This window comes from Natator depressus, chromosome 2, assembly GCF_965152275.1.
Source record: "Natator depressus isolate rNatDep1 chromosome 2, rNatDep2.hap1, whole genome shotgun sequence".
NCBI classification, from domain to species: domain Eukaryota; kingdom Metazoa; phylum Chordata; order Testudines; family Cheloniidae; genus Natator; species Natator depressus.
The window spans coordinates 117,557,716-117,574,983 of NC_134235.1; the positions used below are offsets into that span (position 1 = coordinate 117,557,716).

Consider the following 17,268-nt stretch of genomic DNA (forward strand, 5'->3'; position numbering starts at 1 on the left):
AACACAGGGCACGAGTGTCCCTGCATTCCCTCGATTCCAGCATAGGCAATTGAAAGTCGGTGGCAGCAGGATATACCTGTCCAACTCTGGAGGCTGCTGCTCAGATTATGCCAATGCCCAGCTGGCTTAAAGTCTGCTTTGCTCCCCAACTCAGCTGTGTTGAACTTTGGCCTTGATTGAGGACATAGCCCTGAGCAATCACTTCAGAATTTGATCCACAGCAAAGCATTTAACTCACTTCAGTGTATCCCTGAGCACCGATAACAGAACTAGTTCTTAATCATGCAAAGCTCCCTGAAATGTATTGGGATGTTTCCCAAAGAAAGAACTGGTTAAAAATTGAGGCCTCCCCTGCATTCGCTTGCTCCACAGCAGGCAGGAGCCTCAAACCCCCAGGGGCTCTGTGGTCCCCATTCCACATATGTAGAGTGGATAGGGCAGGAGGTAGGCTGGGCATAGTGTGTTACCCATATGCTCATGGAACAGAGTAAGTTTCAGCCTGCTTCACAGTGTTGGAGACCCCTTTCCTCACCTTAAGGGTGCTTCCTGGAATAGCTGCCAATTGGGGTAGCCGTGGCGGCGTGGCTTTTGCAGGGACTGATGAGCAGATGATCCTTGCCTTGGAGGATCCCCAGGAGGCAGGATGGAGACATGTGGCCTGTTAAGCATTTATTTAAAGCCTGCCTCTCTCTCTCACACCCTTCCAGCAAAATGTACATTAGGAGGGCTGCTCCCTATAGAAACAAATCAAATATATAATTACAATGAAATGGTATTAAATCAAACTAAATAGCTTAAATCAAACAGCAAAAAGTTATCTCCTAAGATGCATAGACAGTTGTTATGACTATTGTGACAAAGTTCCTCCTCTGCCTTGGTGGGTCCTGCACTTACTGGCAGATTTGCTTGTCTCAGAGATTCATGGCAGTCCTCAGTTTGGCCACTCTTGCTAGCGGCTCAAACCTGCCGTTCACTCAGCTAGCCTCCTCACTGGCCGTCATGGGGAAAGGGAGGAGAACAATCCCCGCAGTGTCTGCTGATCCACCATGTGGGGCAAGGAACAGACAAGAGACCTTCCCCTCTGGTAGAACCCACAGTCCAGGTCAACTCCTCCTGTGTCAGATCAGGAGTTGGGAGGTTTCAGGGGGAACCCAGGCCCGCCCTCTGTTCCAGGTTCCAGCCCAGGGCCCTGTGGAATGCAGCTGTCTAGAGCGTCTCCTGGAACAGCTGTGCAACAGCTACAACTCCCTGGGCTACTTCCACATGGCCTCCTCCCAACACCTTCTTTATCCTCACCACAGGATCTTCCTCCTGGTGTCTGATAATGCTTGTACTCGTCAGTCCTCCAACAGTCCACATTCTCACTCTCAGCTCCTAGTACCTCTTGCTCCCAGCTCCTCAGACACACACTACAAACTGAAGAGAGCTCCTTTTTAAACCCAGGTGCCCTGATTAGCCAGCCTGCCCTAATTGATTCTAGCAGCTTCTTAATTGGCTCTAGGTGTCCTAATTAGCCTGCCTGCCTGACTTTGTTCCAGCAAGTTTTTTTTTTGGAACCGCCCCTGTTACCTTACCCAGGGAAAATGAACCTGCTTAATCTGGGACTAATATATCTTTTGCTTCAAAAAAAAAACAACACTTACCTGGCAGGGGAGATACCATGATCACAAAGGTGGTTTTCCCAGGGTGAGGCTCATCCATTGCACTGTGGGTGTGCTGACCCCTGCAATTTCCCCAAATACGGGGAAACTCGACTGCATAATTTGTCGTAGTTGGGGACAGTGTTTGCGCTCTCTCCTGGGAAAAAAAACACTCTCCTGTAGCCATCTGGCCTGACACGCTGTGTATTTCTATAGCAGTGCAGCACTCTGCAACAGGTAAAGTGCACCAACCAAGTCTGATTAAGAAATGTGTCTGCAGCTCTCCTTGACTTCAGTGGGATTTGTGGGTACTCAGCACTTCTTTAGAAATCAAGCCATTCTTATCTTTCCTGCCCCCAAGAACTCACAATCTAAGGGTCTGATCCAAAGCCCACTGACATCAATCACACTGGAATGAAAATCATTCCCATAGGCCAAATTTGGCTCAGTGGAGCAATTCAGAATGAACATGGATTGTCTTGTGGCATCAATCCTTCACAGGAGAGGCAAGTTTTCAAGAGTTCTTATGAAGGAGGTGCCAGGCAGAGACAGTCTGGAAAATGTTAATTAGGAAGTTGTTCTAAGTGTGTGCAGTGGCACAGAAGAAGGCACGATGGTGGTATTGGGCGAAAGAGACACAGGGAGTGGCAGGAAAGAAGCTTGGGTGGAGTGTAAGAAGAGGGAAGTGGTGTAGGAGGAAATGTGGGAAAAGATGCCAAGAAGCTTATCAAATTGCAATGCAAACTGTAAATTTTGTCCCCAAGCAAAACACCTCCATACACCTGCGAGGTCAAGCTAATAAAGACAACTCAGTATTCCCTCTCTCATAAAAAATGAATAAACAGCTTCTGTACAACAATTAAGCTAATATATTGTAGTTTGCATCATCACATATGGAGACTGCAGCTATTCCAATAAAATATGCCTTATATTTTACAGGGATAGCTTCTTCGAACCCAGCCTGGTACATACCGCACGGTACAATATTGCGTGTGGTACTTGGCAGGAATTGGGGATGGACTTGTGTCAGTAAGGACAGTGAGTGCATTCTGGGATCTTGCACACATTTCTAAAGCCTCAGTGAGACTACTCATGTGCATAATATTAAGCATGTGCGTAAGTGTTTGCCGGATCATGGTATAATTGCAATTTTCAGTAAAATATAACCAACAGATTAGATACATATACACAGCAAATGCAAAAATTACTACAATACTGTCCTTTTCTCTCAGTCCATAAGGGCACTGGAAAATTAGACTAACTTGGAGCTAGTCTGACAAAGCAGTTTTTTTATTGTTGAATAAATGTTAGCAATTTGGTTTTGCAATATTTATATCAACTCTAGAGACAGTCAAAGAATAATTGGCAAAGAATTTATTCAATGATTTTTCTTTTCCATTGATTGTCAGAGAAATTATTTGCAGATACGTGCTTTCAGTATTCAGCCCACCCTAGACTAAACACTTTCTACTCAACTTAGTTTTCAGCATCATGTTTCAGTTTATAGTTTGATTTTTCCTGGGCAAAGTGAGTTAGTAGTTAAGCAGCACTCACAGATTCCTACTGAAAACACTTGATAAAGTTTTTTAAAAAGTGGAAATGATAAAAGATTATGCTTCACACAGGCCAGATTCAGCTCTCATTAAAGAGTCAGTGGGAGTCTTTCCATTGACTTCAACAGCAGTTGAATTCAGCCCTAGGATATTAACAGGTTTAAAGGATTATTTAGTAAACTTCTGTCCTGCAAAAAGCTATGACTGGCCACTATTTCATTTTGCAATTACTAAAGGATGGTCTTTACCCTGTCGGTAGAGAGAGGTCCGTTCCTAACCCTGTGGCTGGGCAGCAGCCAATTTTTCCCTGTGGTGCTCAAAGGCAGCGAGCTGCAAAATACATATGTGTAGTATGGCAGAGTTGCCCATATTGTAAGTATGTTAATGTATGAGTGTCTTGACGCCTGCATGATTAATTGCTCAGCCTCAGCGCTGAGCTGGAACAGGTGTTTACACTGTAATTTCCCTGAGCCAGCTGATGTAATTCAGTTTAGTGATTTGAGGATCTGGCCCCATTTTTTTAAGGAAAAATGAAAATCAAACGGGAGAATAAAAAAAATTAAACTAAATCACAAATCTCAGTGCTGATTTAACTGTGCACTTCCCTAGCTGTGATGTGTTAGCTAGAAGGGCATGCAATCTATGGGTCTCTGCAGTGAAATAGCCACACAAAGGACTCAGTAAGGATCAGGACTCCATTGTACAAGGCACAGTACACATATAGAATCAGATACAACCCCTACCCTGTAGAAATTACAAGCTAAAAAGACACGATATACAAATAGACTTGGCAAATGTTGGAAGCCATGGGTGTGGTGAAGTGTTTTCTTCATTCAGCACATGGATGAAGTGCAAACTCAACTCTGGGAGGGAAGATTGTGAATGGACAGACAGACAAAGCACTACCAATTGCCAAAGAAAACCTCCTCCTCCAATCCAGCCTAGAAAACTCTCCGGACTAGAAGATATAATTGCAGATACAATTATGTAGACAGCAAAGAGGGCAAGGTGATTAGGTGATTTCTATTAAAGAGGGCAAGGTGATTAGGTTTAGTCCTAGACCCTTCTCCCCGTCTTTGCAAACTCTTTTGGCAAACTCAGCTCAGGGCCACTGCAACAAGCCTACTTAGAAGGCCTTCTCCATAGCACTGTTAGTATTCTGTTTCTGCTGAACCCAGGCTTTAGACTTCAAGCTTCAACATAAACAACTAGGTAAAGAAGGAGGCACTGACGTAAGAAGCTATGTGCCTAACTTTTCACCTAAACATATGGCACATTACATCTTACAGAAATCTTTGCATCTGAAAACATCTCTGAGGCCTCTAAAACTATACTTTAGGACAGGGATCAGCAACCTTTGGCACGCAGCCCACCAGGGTAAGCCTCCTGGCAGGCTGGGCCAGTTTGTTTACCTGTCATGTCCACAAGTTCCACCGATCCCGAATCCCACTGCCGGTTCGCCACTCCAGGCCAATGGGGGCTGCGGGAAGCAGCACGGGCCGAGGGATGTGCTGGCCGCTGCTTCCTGCGGCCCCCATTGGCCTGGAACAATGAACCCCAGCCACGGGGAAGCCGTGATCGGCCAAAACTGTGGATGTGGCAGGTAAACAAATCGGCCTGGCCCGCCAGGGGACTTACCCTGGTGGGCCACGTGCTATAGGTTGCTGATCCCTGCTTTAGGAGATCCAAAGCACAGCTTATTTTCAAAACATCCAAAGCTCTAGACATTAAGCATGTGTAAATTAAGTGGAGTGAACTGTGTGTGTACATATATACACACACACACACGTTTTTCAAAAGTGGCTAGTGATTTTGAGTACCCAGTTTTTGGGTGCCCAACTTGAGGCATCTGAAAATGGATGGATTTTCAAACAGTGCTGAGTGATTCTCGCAGAAAATACCCCATCGATCTTTAAGGTTTCTCAGTTTGGGCACCCAAACCTCACTAGTCACTTTTGAAAAAAGGTAGTCATTTACATAAACAAACACACACATCAACACAGGCAGTTCACTCTACTTAGGGTTTAAACATGCCTAGTCAGGAAATTTACCTAACTGGAATATCTGAACTGACGATCAATGACACTTACTAGCAATCATTTCATCTTGATGGGAATGGTAATTCCACTTAATTGGGATCTTTCTATGTGATTTAGTGGTTCTTAATACTGCTTGGGGGGGTTTTATGTCTCAATCTCAAAATGGCTTTGTCTGTCTGCTCCTCTTGAAACATTATCTGTTCTTCCTTAGTAATGACACAGGCAAAACTGAGAAGAGCTCTGTATTAGCTCTAAAGCTTGTCTCTCTCACCAACAGAAGCTGGTCCAATAAAAGCTATTACCTCACCCACCTTGTCTCTCTAACAGGCAGAACTGGCTGTTAGTAGGTGTTTAAGGAGCAAACTACCTGCCCCTTGGAGAGTAGCAACAGATTCATTTTCTATCCCAGTACATATGGTACTGCCTACGACCTCTGTGAGCCTGTCCAGTATGTCAGAAACTCACTGTGACCTACCAGAAAGCTTTGTTAATACTGAAATGATGTTTTCTATTAACAATTCTATTTAATTAGGGCAAAAAGACATACACCAGGATGTCCCAATTTAGCAATTTCTCATGTGTAACTTATGGCCATAAAATTTACCAGAAAACATATTTATCCATCGACCCACAGATACATCCCATGCTCATATGTATAAAACCTGATTTCAAATGTATGCATTAGCTGAGATGCTAAGAGTCTACTTAAGGGCTACCAAACTAGACACTTAAAAATAACTACTTTAAAAAAAAACTGTCAGATTTTCCATATGATTCAGTAAAAGACAAAACCTGTGTTTGCAATTACAAAATGAAATGTTTCCAAGTTGATAATCTGATTATTAGAATTAGGTTTCCAACCTCTTCCTCTGTGCAAAGCAACAGAAGTAAGGCAACTCAGGCTCAAGTGCCCTCTCACCTTACTTGTACCTAAAGATAAGGCATCTTCCCCTACCACAGCTGGGCAACCATTCTCAGTAGGGCTTGAACTTAGCAGGTATAAGTGGAACAACAAATCAACACTCCTGTCAACTGCTGGTTGAAAAAAAAAAAGGAGCTAAAAATAATTTGCCAATGGTAAAGAATCACAGCAACAGTCACTCTCTCCTAAGACGGAACAAAAAGATCAGTTAGAAACAAGAGAACAGCAATATCTCTAAAGCTTCTCTCCCTCTGCTTTAATGCAAAACTTCTGTCTAGAACCATCCAGCCTGACTTCCTGCTACAGATTGAAAGAACTAGTACACATATCCTTAAGGATGCAGGGAGAGGAGAGTTGGAAAAAGTGGGGAGAAAGTGGCAAAGTAGCGTGGGAGGTGGATGATACCTTCTTCTTACCTTAATTGTTAATATGTTTAGGGCCTAGAAGTAAGAATCCAGATAGCCCTATAATTTAATCCTAGCCCATCATAACTACAGATGCTAGTCTTATCCTCCAGCAGAAAGTTCTTGTATTAATTATATGTTGCGCTTTAAAAATCCTCATATTTTCTGTGCTTGTTGCCTTTTAATTCAGTGTCCTCTTGCTCCAGCTTTATGGGAAATGGTCAATAGGAAGGTTCAATCAACTTTTGCAATACCATTCATTATTTTAAATTCTTCTATCTTATCTTACTCTTTTCCTTTACAGATTAAACAGTCTTAGTGTAGCTAGCCATTTTTCTCTGTATAGAGACCTATATGTGGATTTGGTCTACTTATGTGCAAATATAGCTATTTGTGTTTCTGTGTAGCTATGTGTGGGCAAATATCTGCATGAATCTATGTCTGCGCATAAATGTTATTAAATCTCTGTGCTGGAAAATACGTGTACGTGTCTAAAGTGTGTGGGTATGTATAAATGCCTCCCTATATGTAAATGTATGTGTTACCACCCTCTGTAGTTGCCAGAAGAATTTAGCTCTTCATTAGTGCTCAGTTTTCTGAAGCCTTTTTTTTTTTTTTTTTTTTTTGAGGTTCAGTATTTAGTCATTAGGAAGAAAAAGGGGAGGTCAAAACACAGAAGTACATTTTCCTGGAAACTGGCACGTTTCCTTTGCAACTTCTATTGGCAAACCTGTCCACCAAAGCATTCCTTGGCATTGCCTAGAAAATAATGGCCTTGCTTTCCTGTAGTGGCACTGCCTTCCTGTAGTGTTCACTTTTAATAACTAGAGTTGTTTCAGGAAGTCTGTGCCTTTTGGCTAAAATTCAAGGTTCTCAACAAAAAAAGAGACTGGCCTAAGGATTTTTTTTCCTCTTTGGGGTGGGGAGAAGGGTGTGGGTGTCATCGATGGGTGGATGTTGGAGGGCAAGTGCTGTAATTAATTGATGAGTGGAGAGGCTGGGTTGTCTGCTGTTTGCTGGGTTTGGGTATGCCTGGAGGATGTTGAAGTGGGGGAGCAATTGGTTGATGGGGTATTTGGTTGGTGTAAGACAGTTGGTCTGGGGAATTCCTTGCCAGTGTTGGATGATAATTGTGATGATAATTGTGCAAGGGAATTTGGACATGGGTAGGCAGGATGGTGTGTTTTGGTTGAGGAGGTGATATATATTTTGTGTCAATATAGTTATGTTGGCTGGTGTGTGTTTATCGGGGCAGTGGCCAAGCTGGGAAGGGAGTGTAGGCTAGTGTGGGGTGTTGGGATGTTGGCAGGAGGTGAGTGTGCCTATGTGTTTGTTGCAGGGAGCACTGAGAATCAAATAAATGTGTTAGTCTCTAAGGTGCCACAAGTCCTCCTGTTCTTTTTGCGGATACAGACTAACACGGCTGCTACTCTGAAACTAGGGAAGAATGAGAGAGAAGGTGCAGGAAGTAATATAGTTTATCGAACCATCTTCTGTTGGTGAGAGAGGCAAGTGTGTTGGATTTACACAGAGCTCGTCTTCAGCTCTGTGGAGCTCAAAGCTTCTCTCTCTCACCAACAGCAGTTGGTCCAATACAAGATATTACTTATTACCTCACTCACCTTGTCTCTCTCATATCCTGGCACCAGCCCCGCTGCAAAAGAGTAGGGAGGAATGGCCAGCTACGAGCCCAGGGGGAGGCCGGTCATACGGAGCCTGGAGGGGTTGGGGATCTCATAGCTCACTGAGGCGCCTGCTCAGCGACATTGCTTAAATCCTGACTTTCCTGCCACTTTTTGCTCCTCCGGGAGCGAGGAATCGCCGGCAAACACGGGAATGGGGGGGACAGCGGATCCTGTCGGTGGAGCTGGAGGGAGGACGGCCGTGCTCATGCGTCTAACCTGGCCCATCAGGGGGCGCTCCAGCCACAAGAAGCGCCTGAACCAACCGCACAGGTGGTCGCCAGCTGGGAAAAAAAGAGCAGAGCCAGCGCCCTGGAGACCCAGAGGCTCCCAGCCCGCTGGGCGGCTGCATAGGCAGCAAGTCCAGCCCCAAGCCACGTGCAGGAAACGGGACATCATCGCCCGAGGGAGGTAACCGTAGCGACAGGATGTGTGCCCTGGACGCCTCTGGTGAAAGGCATAAAGAGATGGGACTGTAATCAGTTCAGAAATGGGAACTGGACTCGTGTAAAAAAGCAGATGGATATGTAGGAGCTGCTTGAAGTAGCCACAGGAAAGGAACACCCAGCGTAGAGCCTCAGTGTATCTTTCTGCCAGGCGATAACATCTGAACTTACTGCTTCCATCTCGGTTCACTTTCCGAGACGCTGGTCTCAATGACTAATCCCCTAGGAGGGGCACTTGGCAGCATCCCTTCCGCAGGTTGTGAATTTGCAAATGCTTGTGAGGAGCGTCCAACTTCCCCAACAAATAACTCTAAGAAGGACCTGCCTGCTTTGGCTTGACTCACTGAAGCAGGGGTGCTTTAAAACAAATCAGTCAGTATTAGCTTCCCAACGTGTGTGTGTGTGTGTAAACTATTATAATCAGAGACTGACTGCAAGCTTTCTTTGGTAGCCTACCACTGAACTGCCTGCCTGTTATCCACTCACTTGCTAAACACCTATCACTCCCAGACTTCACCAGCGAGGAACTGTCGCTTCAGTCTCACGTAAATAAACCACTGGAAACAAATAAGTCTCTCCCTTCCCCATCCCCTTCCCGCAATACGGGGAGGAGAGCAGCAGTGTCCGCGTGTGTGTTCAGTTACGGGATGCTGGAGATCCCAATGGATTCAGCCCCCCTCCACCTTTTCTGCCTCTCCCTAGAGCTTCTGAGAGACAGAGAAAGGAAGTTAGCAAGGAAGGAAAGGGAATACAAAAGAGACAGGGGATGGACCTTGAAGAAAAATAGGAGATAAATTCAGATCTGGATATTTCTCATCTTTTTAGGAGATCTTCCCGCAGATATTAGCACTTTGCAGATACCAGGGTTAGAAAACGCACTGGGTTATTATTTCCCCTAGGAAGTTGCATTTTTGAAGTTATTAGACTTGCATTTTAATAGCTAAATAAATAATTAAATAAAAATCCTGGAACCCATAGGCATTGTATGTGTTTTAATGATCTATTCATGTCATCATTCAGTCGCAAACTATTCTTTGGAGAACAATATTTTTATAGAAAACCAAGTAATATTTTGCCAAGACAATTCTTGTGGAAAGATGGGAAGCACCGTTTGCAAAACAATGTAGGGTCTCGATTTTTCTTTGTAGATTGTTAATTGTATATACTTTGTAGATTTAAAATGCAAGTTATTCCGTTTGTGAAATAAATCACCAATTACTGTCTATCAAGCTAAAATGAAAATTCACTTTTTCTTCAACTGGAATAGAAAGCCAAATGATGCAAGAGGTTTTTCATTATTATTTAATTCAGATGATAAACTACAAAGTTTTCCCTGGATTCAAAGCCTATCGAGCTACACAGTTACAACAGGCAATAAAATGAGCATATTATCTCATTAAATTTGATTACTTTGCCATTAAAACAGACTTTCTCTGGAGTTCTCTTGCGTTAAATTTTTGCGCAAAGGTCAGAAATAATGTATTTGTAATAATCACAGATCGATTTGAGCAGGTTTAATTGGGACAATAGGTTTTCAGCTGCTGAGCCAGGGTATATTTTCACCTGAAAGCATATAGTTCAGTTCACTCCAAATGACCTGCACTTCGGTTTGGGAAACATGGAAATCCTTATCCTGAGATTCAAGGAGCCGGGATTGGGTAGGGAGATAGAGGTGTGAATTGCAGGGATACTGCAGTGATGTTAAAACCGAGAGAGAGAGAGAAAGAGAGAGAGGTGAAGCTCTGAGTAGGTATAAACATAAATAGCCTCAGTCTGAAAAACGTTTCACCTCTAGGTCTTTGAGCGGAGAGGAAACCCTTCAGCAAATTGTTTGGATCCACCTGTTGGCTTTAACCACTTTAAATGTTACTCCTTCACCGTGTTGCTATTGATATTATCTTTCCATCATCTAAATAAATAAGGTTAAGAGTAAATGCAACAAACGCCCCCACAATGGCTTGACTGCCCTTTCCACAGCTTTAAAAAGGACGCTGAATAGTTAATTCCAAGAGGGATTTTGGTTCCACAATATACACGATTGTTAACCTTACTCAGCCGATTTCGTTTCTGTCCCACACCAAAAACACACCCCAAAATGTTACTCTTTCATCTAGAGGCCATGGGGGGTACGACAATAAATAACAAACAAACAAGACATCTGAAATTCATTCCTGTCCCGCACTTAAGTATGTAAAACACAAACACAAATTACTTTTCCTGGATTGTATCCAAAATTAAACCAGTCAGAAAGCTGATCTTTCTGCTTCTATAAAACTGTTTTTCCTAAAACTGTTTGCGCGTGCCAATTACTAGTTTCACAATGGCAATTTTTGTACCTAAAGTAGAGAACCACAGTGCTGCTGCTGCTTTCAGATGTGTAATTTAACACACATTAGTTATTGCATCACTGCACAGTAATGTAAGAGCGTAGCTATTGCAAAATATATTAGATGCAATACAACTGGGATTAAATAATCCCAATAAAATAATAAAGAATAATTAATAATCTAACTTCAGAATCATGAGCATTAAACCTACACAGTATCCCGTTACATTTATAAGTCACCGAAAGATAGGCTTTTTGAACAGAACAGTACAATGATTAGTGGGAATGAATGTGAAATACGTGGAAATCGTTTTAACTGCAGGTAAGATCGTGGGAAACGCTGGGTGACCTGGGTTCTATGGATATGCGTTAAAATGCCGTTCTTTCTAGTAAAGCAAGTGAGAGATTTTGAAGACACAAAATGTCGAAACTACATCGAAACTAATGCCTAGGTCAGTGCCACTGAGACGATTAATTCGTCAGTATTTGGGGGAAATGTAGAATTGGACAGGAGCAGGTGAAAGGATTCCAGAGGATCAAACGCAACAGGTAAAACTGAATAATATAGTCACCATTAAAGGACTTATTTTTATTACAAAACTAGGACAGTTACATCTGAGTAGGAAATGGAGGAAAGGTTAGAACATATCAGCTTTCTCGCCGTTTTCCATCACTTGTTTTAAATTGATTAATTATTCGAGAGAAAAGGCTTGACTTAAAATACTACCAAGCAAATCACGTTCCCTTAACACCGTCACGTCTCTTCTACCTGTGGTGGTTTGGAGCGCAATCAATCACTGTAGAAATTGAGGAAAGGGGGTTTGAAATCAGTGGAGCCAAAAGGGTCTTGTGACTCATCTTCAGCGTGAGAGTTTGTCACAAACCCAGGGGAGTGTGAAACTCATCTCCCACAAACCACATGTACTCAAGACCATTTTTCCTTCACAAGTTCCCAAACGTCTGCACTTCAGCTTGTTCTATCAACTGACCCACTGTTAACTGCAATGGGCGTGCAGAGGTAAAAAGCAGCAGGCTAAAAAAAGGGGGTGTAGGGCTGGATTTCAGTCCAATCAGCATCTTTAACCGCTGTCACTGTTCAACCCGCAGACACTAGTCATTTCCATTAACGATGTTCAAAAGTAAGAAAAATGACCCTCCTTGTTTCCCGCAGCTCAGCCTTAAATCCACTTTAAAATGTCAATTCAGACATTTCTTTACAGCACAAGTATTCTTTCAGCCATTTAAAGAGAGTCGGTCTTAGCAGAAATTAAGCTCCTGATAGTCAAACCGTTAAACAATTTTGAACACACTTATTTTTCTCTTGTCAACAACGCACCTGTTATGCCACTGATTCCGCGGGCTGCAATGGCTTTCGTACAAAAGTATGCTCGTTCGAGCTCTCTCTCGCGCTCTCTCTCTCAAAAAAGGGGGGCTTAGCCTATCAGACCCCAGCAGGTTACCTGAACAAGCCGGTTAAAGACACGTACAAAGACATCTGTCTGTGTTTATAAACAGCACAGGCAGCCGGCGCTTGCTTTGCAGCCTGACAGAGGAAAGCCCTTCGTGGCCGATTAATAAAAAGGAGCTTTGCAGGACTCGTCAAAAGCTTGTCGAATGGAATCCCCTCAGAAACGCGTGGTCAGGCAGCTGCCTGTAAGGAGGCTGGTGCTGGTGAGGAGTGGGTCTCTCTCGCTTCCCCTTTCTCCCTCCCCCTTCTCCCCTTTACCCTGCCTGGTGGGAAGATGGGGGTGGGCGGGTGACACCGACCTTCCTTCGCCCTGGGGAGCAGAAAGTGAGCTCTGAGCACGTACACACGTGTGGAAGTTGCCTATATACAGATAGATCTGAAGAAGGTAAATGTGTGCGAAGGGGAGGAAGGGTGTTCGAGAGGCGAGGAACATAGACCGGCGCCTATCTGAGCAGAGGCGGGTGAGCGGGCGTGCAGAGGAATCATCTGTATTTAGGTGTATGTGAAAAGCTGCGTCCTCCGAGAGAGCGCATCTGCGTATAGGACTAGGCAAATGTGTTGACAGAAATATATAGGTATGAACGCACGACCTGTAATAGGAATGTGTGTGTGTAACGTGTGTATGGGCAGGCCGGTGTACATGGACAGCCGATCTCTGCTCTGCGCATGGGAGAGGCAGAAAGGCTGTGGCAGGCGTGGAGAGCGATAGGTACTTGCGTGTGGGGGAGAGCGTGGGCCAGTGTGTGTGGCCAGTCCCGGAGCTGGAACTCTTGGGGCTGCTGCTGCTGCTCCAGCGTCCCCCCCGCGCTTCCCCCCATTCAGAGCCCGGCTCTCGCTTCTCATTGGCCGCCCGGCCTAGGCAGGGCGGAGCTCCGCCGCCGGAGGAGGAAAAAAAACAGTAAGTGCGTAAAAAAGTCCTCGCCTTGGTGACGGATGCTCAAAAGTTCAGAAGTTTTTCCAATGCTTCCCAAAGCTGCCCGCGACCGAAAAAGAGACTGAAAAAAAAAAAAAGAACCACCCCCCAAAAGAGTTGACATCGGGAGACCGGGAAGGTGGATATTTGTAAATTCCCCTTAGAAAGAAACCACCACTTTTGTCCCCTCCTGGGCAGAGACAACGTGTTGCCGATCCCGGTGGAGCCAGGCGCTGGGCGTGTGGGAGCCGCTCGGCCCAGGGCGTTTATTTTGGCATTGGAAGTGGCTTTCTCCGCGGCAAGCACTGGTGTGGAGTGCGGAGCTTTTGCGGGTGCCTTTTACAGGCCGAAGAAGAGGTGGCTTCCCCCCCCCCTCCGCTTGTGTGCGAGGCCGGGGGGTGACTGATCGCCGGCAGGACCTCGGTCTGGAGGGGCCGGGGGGGGGAGGGAGGGAGGGAAAGTTGTTTGGTCCGGCGGGGAGGGTGCGGGAACCTGACGGGAGGACATGCAGGCTCGCTACTCGGTGTCCAGTCCCAACTCCCTGGGAGTCGTGCCTTACCTCGGCGGGGAGCAGAGCTATTACCGGGCCGCTGCGGGAGGGGGCTACACCGCCATGCCGGCCCCGATGAGCATGTATTCGCACCCGGCCCACGAGCAGTACCCGGCCGGCATGGCCAGAGCCTACGGACCCTACACCCCGCAGCCGCAGCCCAAGGATATGGTGAAGCCCCCCTACAGCTACATCGCCCTCATCACCATGGCCATCCAGAATGCGCCGGACAAGAAGATCACCCTGAACGGGATCTACCAGTTCATCATGGAGCGCTTCCCCTTCTACCGGGACAACAAGCAGGGCTGGCAGAACAGCATCCGCCACAACCTCTCGCTCAACGAGTGCTTCGTCAAGGTGCCCCGGGACGACAAGAAGCCCGGCAAGGGCAGCTACTGGACGCTGGACCCGGACTCCTACAACATGTTCGAGAACGGCAGCTTCCTGCGGCGGAGGCGGCGCTTCAAGAAGAAAGACGCCGTCAAGGACAAGGAGGAGAAGGACCGGCTGCACCTCAAGGAGCAGTCCCAGCCCCGGCAGCACCCGCAGGCCGAGCAGGAGAGCGGCGGGGCCGGGGGCGCGGCGGGGAGCGGGGCCGGCTCGCAGCCGCCGCCGCCGGTCCGCATCCAGGACATTAAGACCGAGAACGGCACCGCCTCTCCCCCGCAGGCCGTCTCGCCTCCCGGCGGGGGAGCGGCGGCCCTCAGCAGCGCCGTGCCCAAGATCGAGAGCCCGGACAGCAGCAGCAGCCTGTCCAGCGGCAGCAGCCCCCACAGCAGCCTCCCCTCCAGCCGCTCGCTCAGCCTGGAGGCGCCCGACCCCCAGCACCAGCCGCAGCAGCCGCACCACAGCCAAGGCTTCAGCGTGGACAACATCATGACCTCCCTGCGGGGCTCGCCCCAGGGCGCCACCGAGCTCAGCTCCAGCCTCCTCGCCGCCTCCTCCGCCTCGTCCTCCTCGGCCGCCTCGTCCCGGACCGGCGTCCCCCCCTCGGTGGCCCTCGGCAGCTACTCCCCGGGCCAGAGCTCCCTCTACAGCTCGCCCTGCAGCCAGGGCGCCAACCCGGGCAGCGGGGCCGCGGGCGGGGGCACCTACCACTGCAACATGCAAGCCATGAGCCTGTACGCCGCGGCCGCCGCCGCTGGGGGAGGCGAGCGGGCCGGCCACCTGGCCAGCAGCGGGGCCAGCCCGGTGGAAGACCCCCTGCCCGACTACGCCATGCCCAGCAACAGCAGCGCCTCCTCGCTGGGCCACGGCAGCTTGAGCACGGCGGCCGGCCACCAGGAGGGGCACCACGCGCACCCCGCCGCGCACCAAGGCCGCCTGGCCTCCTGGTACCTAAACCAAGCCACGGCGGCGGGAGACCTGGGCCACTTGGCCAGCGCCGCCGGCTACCCCGCCCCGCAGCAGAACTTCCACGCGGTGCGGGAGATGTTCGAGTCCCAGCGGCTGGGCTTGAACAACTCGCCGGTGAACGGGAATAGCAGCAGCTGTCAGATGGCCTTTCCCTCCGGCCAGTCTCTCTACCGCACCTCAGGGGCTTTCGTGTATGACTGCAGCAAGTTCTGACCAACACCAGGCCCGGCGGACGGCCCCCCTCCCCCGAACAATACAGAGAAAAGGCCAAACTTCAAGCAAGGACTAGATCTTTTCTTTAACAAACCAAGCCGCCTCCTGCAAGCAGCGAGCACCCGAGCGAACTCTCACATAGTTTGTACAGAGACAGCCCCCAAAAAAATAAAAATAAGTCATGCCTTGGTTTGTTAAAAGGACAGTGTTACTCCAAATAACACGTAAGTTTTTTTATTGCTTTTGAGAAATACTCCCCCCCACCCACTCCCCCCATCTCATAAGGTATTATTATTATGCCCTGTGTTTAAAAGAGGACAAAATATGCAGTATAGATTACAAGCTTCTCCCGCCCCCCAAGGACTTGTTTTAAAATGTAAATTGCGATATAGTAATTTATTTCTAATGTGTAGTTGGATGTTGTGGACCAAACGCCAGAAAGTGTTTTCCCCCCGAAAACGGACATTAAAAGTGCCTGAAACGTTGATTTTTTTTCATTATATATAAAAAGGGAAACTGTATTAATCTTATTCTATCGATTTTTTTCCTGAAAATATTCTGAGGTATTGCATTGTTTGTTTATTAATAAATTACCATTCAATTGGAATACCTTACACGTCTGGATACTTTCATACATTTTTTTTTTTAAATGAAAAGACTTCATGGCTAACATTGGCGATGGAACAACTCGTTCCCCTCCGCACAAATCCCAACGACCGCTTAAAAACTGCCAGGTCGGCCTTTTTCGCTCTCTCCTGCAATATGTTCCACTTAGTCAGCTTGCTTTATCCGCTAGGAAAAGAAAATACTTCCCCAGGGCAGCTGTAACTTGGCAAATAAACCAACACATTTTCTTAGCATTGATTAGACAGGACCTGGGATATATTTGACCATACACAATAGTATTACAACGTTCCATATTTAATATATGCTTATATTGCTTATAGGGATATCTTAAATACTGTCTCCTATATATGACAGGTTTCAGAGTAGCAGCCGTGTTAGTCTGTATTCGTAAAAAGAAAAGGAGGACTTGTGGCACCTTAGAGACTAACCAATTTATTTGAGCATAAGCATGAATGAATGCAGCCGATGAAGTGAGCTGTAGCCCACGAAAGCTTATGCTCAAATAAATTTGTTAGTCTCTAAGGTGCCACAAGTCCTCCTTTTCTTTCTCCTAGATATGCAATTTTCCCTCTGGGTTTTGAGTGTGTGTATATATGTAATATGTCTGTATATATCACACACGTATCTAATCGACAAAGTACAGATTTTATATAGGAGACATTCTATAATATATCTCTAAATGTAATGAAAGCATATAAAAGGTCTGTGCTCTATAGAATTAATAATTATATATACACACATATTAAGCAGGTTATGTAATATACATTTTAAAAGTACAGTTTTTAATCCTTTGTCTTATAAAATGAACCAGTTATTTAAAAAACACCAACAACTCTTCCCTTCCCTGCCAACCTCAGCCCAAAGCTGTGACTTTTTTTTTTTTTTTTTTAAAGAACGTTGCTGCTTTGTTGGAAACAACTAACTGCTCTTCTGAATAAAATTATTTTAGGAGGACTTTGTATGGGAGAGTTGTTCTTACGTATTTTTTTCTTTCCCACCCCCCATTTCTTTCTTTCTTAATTCAGAAGAAAATACCAGGGTAGATGACTGTTCCAGAGAGTGATGCCTTGTCAGATAAAGAATTTCGCCTTCTGGTCAATTTACAATTAGATCGTAGGGGCAATCAGGA

The 17,268-nt window shown here is 46.3% G+C and overlaps 1 protein-coding gene, 1 long non-coding RNA gene and 1 other non-coding gene across 3 annotated transcripts in view; 2 read left to right on the forward strand and 1 right to left on the reverse strand.

Annotated features, from left to right (window-relative positions):
* The window catches only part of LOC141982664 (uncharacterized), a 31,285-nt gene extending 17,889 nt beyond the window's left edge, over positions 1-13,396 (reverse strand). The window contains exons 1-2 of the long non-coding RNA XR_012638169.1: positions 12,349-13,396; positions 533-734 (exon numbers count right to left, since the gene is read on the reverse strand). This is a non-coding gene — a long non-coding RNA (uncharacterized LOC141982664). The remainder of the gene's footprint in view (positions 1-532; positions 735-12,348) is intronic.
* On the forward strand, positions 1,636-1,800 carry LOC141983526 (U1 spliceosomal RNA). The gene has a single exon (XR_012638378.1). It is a non-coding gene; the product is annotated as a U1 spliceosomal RNA (small nuclear RNA).
* Positions 13,397-13,853: 457 nt separating the features above from the next.
* FOXC1 (forkhead box C1) lies at positions 13,854-16,407 on the forward strand. The gene has a single exon (XM_074943182.1). The coding sequence runs from the start codon at positions 13,899-13,901 to the stop codon at positions 15,510-15,512; it is 1,614 nt and encodes a 537-aa protein (XP_074799283.1). The 5' UTR covers positions 13,854-13,898; the 3' UTR covers positions 15,513-16,407.
* The last annotated feature ends 861 nt before the right edge of the window (positions 16,408-17,268 follow it).

What these genes read in the sequence shown, in the direction of transcription:
- FOXC1 (XM_074943182.1), top strand. Translation starts at nt 13,899, where the DNA reads ATGCAGGCTCGCTACTCGGTGTCCAGTCCCAACTCCCTGGGAGTCGTG.